The following is a 9473-nucleotide window of genomic DNA, read 5'->3' on the forward strand; positions in this document are numbered from 1 at the left end:
AGGTTTAGAAGTAGACAGCAAAGTAATGACATACTCATTGTTGTTGACAGAGTTGGGGAGTAACTGATTACAAAAAAACTGTAACTGTAATCAGTTACGTAACCAGCTAAAATATTGTAATGAGATTACAGATACTGTTTTCTCAAGGTCATTAAATTCAGCATTGAAAAAAGGAGCAAGTTTAAGTTTGTTCCACCTGAGTGAGTCTGGCAAGTGATGACACACCAAATGATGACCACCAATCAGAGACCACTATGATGACACACCAAATGATGACCACCAATCAGAGACCACTATGATGACACACCAAATGATGACCACCAATCAGAGACCACTATGATGACACACCAAATGATGACCACCAATCAGAGACCACTATGATGACATACCAAATGCGTTTGATGGATCTTTTTAGTCTTCTTCTAATGGTGAAATGAATCCAAAAGTATCTGAAAGTAATCAGATTACATTACTGAGTTTGGGTAATCCAAAAGTTACATGACTAATTACAGTGTTGGATAGGTGACTAGTAACTGTAATAAATTACATGTAGAAAGTAACCTACACAACCCTGGTTGTTGATTCCTGTGTCTTATCCACTGATGAAGGTCTGACGACCGAATGCTCAGCCTAAATAAATAGAAAGTTGTGCATTGATCCTGAGTGTGCGGAGACTCCTTTTCATTTAAATGTGTCTTTTGCGCAAATCAATGACAGGCCCCTGCTAATAATGTTGTGTTTGACTCTAAATGTCTACAACAACTACATATAAGCCTAACCTTATGTATTTCCAAAACACTGATTTCCCGAAAATCGTTTTGGTAGGGAAACCAAAAATGCAAGTAAGCGTTTCATTGGATGGTGTATACCATGTGTATCCTGTACAGATGACTCATAAAACTTGGAATTGAAAGGCTTTACTTGAAACATCTAATGAGGCTGTCACAGAGGTCAGTCAGACACATAGATACAACAGCAGATTTGGTCTGGTAGGCCGAAGCTATACTGGTACATCTCTGTTCCTCACAATCCTGGATGCAGGCTGGATTTTACGCTTTACTTTCACAGATCCAGCTTTAAGCTTCTTGTTCTTGCTGCTTTTCTCAGTCTTTTGCACATCGGGCACAGACTCAGGATTCCGAACTGACTCTATGGGATGCTTTGGATCCATCACACACCTTGAGGTGTATATCTGTCTGGACAGGCTCTGTTTCGATAAACTGTGTGTCTGTGTCTGCATCGACTTCTGTCTGGACAGTTCTGGTGGTGAGAGCAGAACACTGATCTTGCTGGACCCCAGGATCGGCTGTTCGAAGCACCAGCCACAGCACCAGCTGAATATGACAGCTAGAGTCAGGGTGATGACGATGGTGCAGAAGATGAATACTACGAGAAAGCCACCAATGCTCCACATGTCGTGGAAGCCCTCATCGGACAGCTTGGAGAAGAGCCTCTCATAGAGGTAGGACCAGTCCTTGGAGATGTTTCTTGCCATGGCTGCCATCTTGGCTCTGGCTCCAGTGTCTTCATTCACCTGTACGGTCATTGAGGTCAATGTCAATTCTCTAATAACCATAGCAATGTGGAAGATACCATTCTGTAAAACATAAATGACACTTACCTCTTGATCACCAGCTATTACTCTGATAGTATAGGAGAACTGTGTTCTTCTCTATGTGTGAAGCTTCTGGACTACTACATCATTGATGTCCATTTCAGATCCACTTTATCTGTATTCATTCAGAAATAAGAAGATATAGTTGCACGGACATGTAATCTTTGAATGAACAGTATTTCTTTATCATTTCCATCCAGAAAACGAATAATAGTTTCCATCATAACAAAGTTAAGTGCCACTGTCAGTGCCAATGAACAAACTGGCCAGAGGCCCCCAGCTAGCTAGCTTGTTAGCTATTACTGTCAAGTTGCAATAATTGAGCCATGACGAAGTGTGTTAACTTAGGGAACTTTCATTATCATAAAATTCCTTCGTGAAAGCGTTACTTCAACTTACCAAAATTGTTAGTAGGACGTTGGCAAACTATATGGCTTTTATTTGAACGGGAGGATCACTGGTCCAGTCGGAAATTCTTGGTAACCATGGTAACATCGTCATCAACGTTTGCCACGTGTTACATTAATTAGTTGCAAGCCAAGCGCCTAGGAATTCTGTACAGAGCATGTATCTTTTTCCTAATATTAGCTAGCCTACTTTACAACTATTCGTTGAGTTACTTTATAATATGCATGAGGAATTTCGAGATGGTAGACCTACAGGCTTGTGGTAGATATATAGAGGAGAGCAAGTGAAATAGTTTTCTAACTAACTGAAAAGTTATCCAATATTTATTTGCTCTAGCCTAAGCTCATATTCAGTTGCCTCAAGGAAAAGGAGTAGATGAAAACTTAGTACTGTAATTATGGTTACTACATAAACAATTATAATGCTTTTCACAAGTGAAGAGGCCTGATCACTGTATCATTCATGTGCTCTTTTTCTACCAATCCTGGTCATTAGGCCCTGGCTGCAAGCTAGTGTTTCATGCTAGGCGCTGTGATACCAGCCACACTAATTGGCAGAGATGGAATTCCTCAGGGGCCTGATTCATCTCCTAGTTCCCAGCACGGAGAGGGGCTTATGTAGGGGTCATACAGACGAGTGCTGTGTGCACACACGCACAGATGCGCTCACACACAGAGGCAGGCACACAGACACGCACACACACACACACACACAGGCAAAATGCTACTGTACTACTGTTGTCTTATACTGCATCAATTTCCTTCACATAGGCCTCTAAGTACAGTACAGTATAGTCTGGGTAATCTAGGATATTGTGCCTGCCAGCCTGTCACTTCTCTAGACTTAAGCCCCACTGTAAGACAAGACATCAGACAGAAAACAGCAGTCTCTCTAGCAGTGTAAGCTTTACTGAGAGGATGTACAGTGTGTGTGTGTGTGTGTGTGTGTGTGTGTGTGTGTGTGTGTGTGTGTGTGTGTGTGTGTGTGTGTGTGTGTGTGTGTGTGTGTGTGTGTGTGTGTGTGTGTGTTTGTTTTAGCTGGGGATCTACAGGAAATATGGGATAATCCCCTTTTTAAGATAACTTTCTTTGAGAATGTGATGTGTTTCTTTCTCTAAAGCCCCAATTGTACCACAGTATCCTCAGAAATATACACATGAACCACGCATCAGTGGGGGAGAGAGAGAGAGATTCAGCATTCAGCACCACAGACAGCTCAGAGAGAGAAAGTGAGATGACACATTAGTCAGACATTGATAAAAATGACATTGTTTACAAACAATGGAGTAAAACAAGCTTATATTTTGGGTTCCAATGGGGTACGACAGTTGAACTACGCTCAATTAAAAGTCAATGGGTATATAATATATAATTAATTTAGAAGTCTAAAAATGTAGGTACCAATCACAGATTTCCCCTTTAAAAGTCCTTGTTTTTATTATCATAAAGATGGAGATACTGACAGGCTACATTCCAGTAGGTGAGGGACACTCATATTCCATCACAGGGCAGGATGTCACACTGACAGTAGCCTACACCCTGAGGTCAGATTGTGTGATGTAACAATGACTTATGTAATATGACAGATAACATTAACAATGAATGCCATGACCCTCACACCTCACTGGCCATTGCAAGCAGTGTCAAACAGTATTGATAAAGAATCATAATTGCTCTGCATAGTCGAGAGAGAGAGAGAGAGTGAGAGAGAAGAGAGAGAAAGAGAGAGATGAGAGAGAAATCGAGACAGAGAGAAAGAGAGAGACAGTGAGAGAGAGAGTGAGAGAGAAGAGAGAGAGAGATTAGAGAGAGAAATCGAGACAGAGAGAGAGAGAAACAAAGAGAGAGTGAGAGAGAGAGATGAGAGAACACGGGCGATTAAGAGAAGTTTCTTCAACAGTGTAAATTGTTTGGGGGTTAATGTTAGTGGTGGTGGGAAGTCCTACAACAGTGTAAATTGTTTGGGGGTTAATGCTAGTGGAAGTCCTACAACAGTGTAAATTGTTTGGGGGTTAATTCTAGTGGTGGTGGGAAGTCCTACAACAGTGTAAATTGTTTGGGGGTTAATGCTAGTGGTGGTGGAAGTCCTACAACAGTGTAAATTGTTTGGGGGTTAATTCTAGTGGTGGTGGGAAGTCCTACAACAGTGTAAATTGTTTGGGGGTTAATGCTAGTGGTAAGTCCTACAACAGTGTAAATTGTTTGGGGGTTAATGCTAGTGGTGGTGGGAAGTCCTACAACAGTGTAAATTGTTTGGGGGTTAATGCTAGTGGTAAGTCCTACAACAGTGTAAATTGTTTGGGGGTTAATGCTAGTGGTGGTGGGAAGTCCTACAACAGTGTAAATTGTTTGGGGGTTAATGCTAGTGGTAAGTCCTACAACAGTGTAAATTGTTTGGGGGTTAATGCTAGTGGAAGTCCTACAACAGTGTAAATTGTTTGGGGGTTAATGCTAGTAGAAGTCCTACAACAGTGTAAATTGTTTGGGGGTTAATGCTAGTGGTGGTGGGAAGTCCTACAACAGTGTAAATTGTTTGGGGGTTAATGCTAGTGGAAGTCCTACAACAGTGTAAATTGTTTGGGGGTTAATGCTAGTGGTAAGTCCTACAACAGTGTAAATTGTTTGGGGGTTAATGCTAGTGGGAAGTCCTACAACAGTGTAAATTGTTTGGGGGTTAATGCTAGTGGAAGTCCTACAACAGTGTAAATTGTTTGGGGGTTAATGCTAGTGGAAGTCCTACAACAGTGTAAATTGTTTGGGGGTTAATGCTAGTGGAAGTCCTACAACAGTGTAAATTGTTTGGGGGTTAATGCTAGTGGTGGTGGGAAGTCCTACAACAGTGTAAATTGTTTGGGGGTTAATGCTAGTGGTGGTGGGAAGTCCTACAACAGTGTAAATTGTTTGGGGGTTAATGCTAGTGGAAGTCCTACAACAGTGTAAATTGTTTGGGGGTTAATGCTAGTGGTGGTGGGAAGTCCTACAACAGTGTAAATTGTTTGGGGGTTAATGCTAGTGGAAGTCCTACAACAGTGTAAATTGTTTGGGGGTTAATGCTAGTGGAAGTCCTACAACAGTGTGACATATTTCCCTGGGCCTGGGGGAAACTGCAGCAGTGAGTGGGCCACTCCTCTGATTGCATCCCAAATGGCACCTTTTCCTTATATAGCTCATAGGGCTCTGGTCAAAAGTAGTGCACTATGTAGGGAATTAGGGTGTCATTTGGGCCACACTCACTCAGACTGGCTCACTTGTCTCTTCAGACGCATGTTGAAGAGAGAGGAAATGGAGAGAATTCAGCTCACTCTTCTTGTATCTGGATTTTGTGTGTGTGTGTGTGTGTGTGTGTGTGTGTGTGTGTGTGTGTGTGTGTGTGTGTGTGTGTGTGTGTGTGTGTGTGTGTGTGTGTGTGTGTGTGTGTGTGTGTGTGCTGTAGCTTACTGCCAGGGTTCAGCAGGTTCAGGGAAGGCTGTAGTGTGGCACTAGGCAGACCAGAATATATAAATACCTATTGTATAGGGGGTAGTCTACTGTGCATTATTCAACAGCCACAGCCCATATAGCATCATAAGGCACCTCCAATTTAGACCTATATGTCAACTTTTTTATTTATTTAAGCAGCTTGTTTGCTAAATGTGAACAGCCAACGTTCCCCAATCAATTATTATTTTTTAGATATATAATTTTAGTTGTTGGACATAAAAGACTGTAAAATCACCAGAAAATCATCTCAAAGTATTTTTTATTTATTTATGAAATCTGTTCCCAAGTCTTCCCACGCGTAAATAGAGGGATGTGTGATCGTATCCCAATGTAATCAAGGTTTGACATGATTCTGTTTTTGTCAAATACTTTATCTGTTTGTGATTCCTGCTGAATCTATTATTTCATCTCATTCATCCCAGATGTTATCTTGCTGCTATCCGAGATGAGACGAGCCAGCCCATGCTCGCCCCCTTCCTTGCATCACGCTGGTGTTCCAGACGGGCCCGCGCCTGGGAGCTGTCCCATCCTTAATGGTGCTGAACCCGCGGCGAGAAGAGAACCATCGAGTCGAACGGATTTCAAAAGCACAGAGACAACGGCCACATCAACCACCTCTCTCCGGTTTCGCTGCTCCTGTCGACCCAAAGACATGACACCAACGTTTCGGGGTGAATTAAAGCACTGTTATGTCGTTAAAATATGTGGATTACCCGCTTGTAAAGAGGATGCTCCGTGTGAGATAAAATGACGGTAGGAGGCTAGGCTCAGTGGAAGCGAAGCCCAGGGCATGTTCGTGACATCCCTAAATTATCTTCTAGGCTTTTGTTGTGGGAATAGCCTCAACCTTATCAGACAGACCGTTGAATTGACAGGCGACGAACGCAAACTACCGTGGAAACTATATTAGACTGCAGCCGAGGACATAACCTTTCTAGCATCCATCAGGATGAGTATAGAGAAAGGATGATTTAAACAGGGCTCGACTGGTCAACGGGTGGGGGGTGGCGGTTATACCAAGGAGCAGTGGCCACATAGCGAATGTTATTACAACATGTAACGGGACATTGTTGGTAGAAGGCCCGTAAAGAAACAAAGCTGTTGGATTAATGGAACATGATAGGATCGATAAAGGGCAACGGGAGAGCAGGCTAGACAAGAATGAAAAGATCGCAATACTATAGTCTTGTTCCCAGGATCCGGTTTGTGATGCCATTGGAATGAAATGGGAAGATGCTCAGCTATGTGCCTGCCCATTTTATCTAAGGTATATGAGACATGTAAGTCTATTTGTTTGATATATAGTCAGGGTTTTCCTGTAACCTGAGCAATTACTTAGTTACAGGCATAAGCGAGCTCCAAGGCTAGTGCACGATAGGGTTATCTGACAAGGCTGAGAAATGATGTGGGGTGGTGCGCGCACACCAACTCATTCGATTTATTCTGGCTGATTCGATTTTAGAATTCAGAGCTAAATTGAAAATAGCTGTTGAGAGAAAGAATGTCATTCAGCCCAACTGGAAAAGTCACAACAGAGAAAACTCCTCTTTCGGATCATCCTCAACGAAATAACAGTAAGCGTTTCCTTTTCTCTTCCTGTGCTCTGCACATTTCTGAATATGAATCTCCACCTGTATGCTCATATAGAAACAGACACATGTTGTTGTCTCTCGGGGCGGTTGTATGGTGCTGGGGATTGTTGAGCCGGAGACCGACGCTGCTCCGCCGCCAGGGCATGTCCAAAGGCCGCTGTTGCGTTTTGTTCAGTGACCTGAAGGTTTTCTTACTCAGACCGCCGGTCCCGGCTCCGCCACCGGCGATTATCCCCATGAACGGACAATACACGGACAGCAATGGGTCCGGCACCGGCATTGATGTTGCCGCCGACAACAGCAACTCTGCAGCGAGTGCACCTCCACCAGAGGCGGATGGTTATGCTGCCCCTGGCCCGCCGACAGGAGAGCCTCATTCTGCCGGGACAAACGAGCCTAAAGCGACAGAGGAATGGCAGCATGCTACGGGACAGACTGGACCCCTGGACTATGGCAGCTCCGAGGAGGACTGCTCCAAAGCGAAGTGTGAGGAGAGATTCTCCCTGAACAGTCGCACAGACAGTGGTGTTAGGACTCCCCAGTGCAGGATATGTTTCCAAGGTCCAGAACAGGTGAGTGGCCTTACAGGTAGTCAATAGATGATAGACATATAGGTAGACCTATAGTCAGACATTGACTGTATATGACTAATTGTTGCTAACAAGGATGTTTTTCAAAGTGTTTCAAAAACAATGGAGCTGTCCATGGAGCTGAAGGGCTGAGAAATTCTCTCTCTCTCTCTCTCTGTCTCTCTTTCTTTCTCCCTCCCTCTCAACACTGTGCATGTTGTGGATCCCAAGCACGCAGGAGCAATTATATGCTTGAGAACAGAAATAATGATTTTCTAACTTACTCACTTCCCATGGCCATGTAAAAGGTAGGAGTACTAGAATTCACAGAGGAAGCCCTGTCTTGGACAGAAGAGATAGGAACAGAACATGACAGAGGAAGCCCTGTCTCAGACAGAAGAGATAGGAACAGAACATGACAGAGGAAGCCCTGTCTTGGACAGAAGAGATAGGAACAGAACATGACAGAGGAAGCCCTGTCTTGGACAGAAGAGATAGGAACAGAACATGACAGAGGAAGCCCTGTCTTAGACAGAAGAGATAGGAACAGAACATGACAGAGGAAGCCCTGTCTCAGACAGAAGAGATAGGAACAGAACATGACAGAGGAAGCCCTGTCTTAGACAGAAGAGATAGGAACAGAACATGACAGAGGAAGCCCTGTCTTAGACAGAAGAGATAGGAACAGAACATGACAGAGGAAGCCCTGTCTTGGACAGAAGAGATAGGAACAGAACATGACAGAGCAAGCCCTGTCTCAGACAGAAGAGATAGGAACAGAACATGACAGAGCAAGCCCTGTCTCAGACAGAAGAGATAGGAACAGAACATGACAGGGGAAGAGCAGGGGAGGTAGTGGATTCAGGAGGAGGATTGGGAGGAGGAGCAGGAAGAGGAGGGGGAGGAGGGGGAGGAGGGGGAGGAGCAGGAAGAGGAGGGGGAGGAGGGGGAGGAGCAGGAGGAGGAGGAGCAGGAAGAGGAGGGGGAGGAGTAGGAGGAGGAGCCGGAGGAGGGGGAGGCGCCTCCTCCTGCGCCTCCCCCTCCTGCTCCTCCTCCTTTAATTTGTGGCCTAGTCCTGTGCATCAACTAGCCCAGGGGTATTCAACCCAGGGTCCGTGGTATTGCAGGGGGTCCGTGAAAATATATTTTAAAAAAAAGGGGATTTACATTAACTATTTAATCGTTTGCATGAATATTAAACAAGATAAACCCCTTTTGAATGACATACCTACAGTAGAAAAGATGAGAATATAATATAATATAATGATGTCAAATTTATTTCTCAACTCATAATACTGAGCAAATGACATTCACTGAAGTATCAACCAATGGTCGCACTCCCCTGCTCAGACTTTGCATGCATCAACCAATGGCTGCGTGTCACGTCATCGACAGTGCTGTAGGGCACATGATTGCTGTAACATATGATGCGATTAGCTGATAGTTAAATATCTATCCAGGCGGTGTAAGAGCCGACATGCGTCTGCACCGCCTGGGCAGAGCAATGCGCCATAAGCTTTGAAAAAGCACTGTGAGCCGCTGGCTGCTGGTCAACTTTCTTGACAGATTTTGACCAACACATGGCTCACCTTTGTTTAACCAGCGAAACAGCTGCTATTGGCTATTAGTGTTTCGAGTGACCTGTCTAGCTAACAGGTCATGTTAGAGTTCCACTTCCTCTTCCTGTTATAATGTGGGAGGTCAAAATAATATAAAACCATCTACCAAATCTATTCATTTAAAAATGTTGATGACTTAACCTTCACCTGATGATAAGACAAGACGTGAACAGCTTTTTATGCTAATATAC

At 43.9% G+C, this 9473-nt stretch overlaps 1 protein-coding gene and 1 long non-coding RNA gene across 3 annotated transcripts in view; one reads left to right on the forward strand and one right to left on the reverse strand.

Moving 5' to 3' along the window:
* Positions 1-918: 918 nt before the first annotated feature.
* On the reverse strand, positions 919-2102 carry LOC123728202 (uncharacterized). Its single transcript, XR_006760076.1, has 3 exons — positions 2015-2102; positions 1622-1730; positions 919-1534 (listed from the first exon to the last, which is right to left on the reverse strand). It is a non-coding gene; the product is annotated as an uncharacterized lncRNA (long non-coding RNA).
* Positions 2103-5876: 3774 nt separating this feature from the next.
* Positions 5877-9473, forward strand: part of LOC106596293 (E3 ubiquitin-protein ligase MARCHF4) — a 10368-nt gene continuing 6771 nt past the window's right edge. Inside the window, exons 1-2 of one of the 2 annotated variants that reach the window (XM_045699545.1) lie at positions 5880-7076; positions 7294-7666. In XM_045699545.1, the coding sequence (XP_045555501.1) occupies positions 7331-7666 (336 nt within the window). In that variant the 5' untranslated portion in view covers positions 5880-7076; positions 7294-7330. Of the gene's footprint in view, positions 7667-9473 lie in introns of both variants that reach the window. The other variant, XM_045699544.1, reaches the window with a different exon arrangement.

Source organism: Salmo salar, chromosome ssa17 (assembly GCF_905237065.1).
Source record: "Salmo salar chromosome ssa17, Ssal_v3.1, whole genome shotgun sequence".
Classification (NCBI taxonomy): Eukaryota; Metazoa; Chordata; class Actinopteri; order Salmoniformes; family Salmonidae; genus Salmo; species Salmo salar.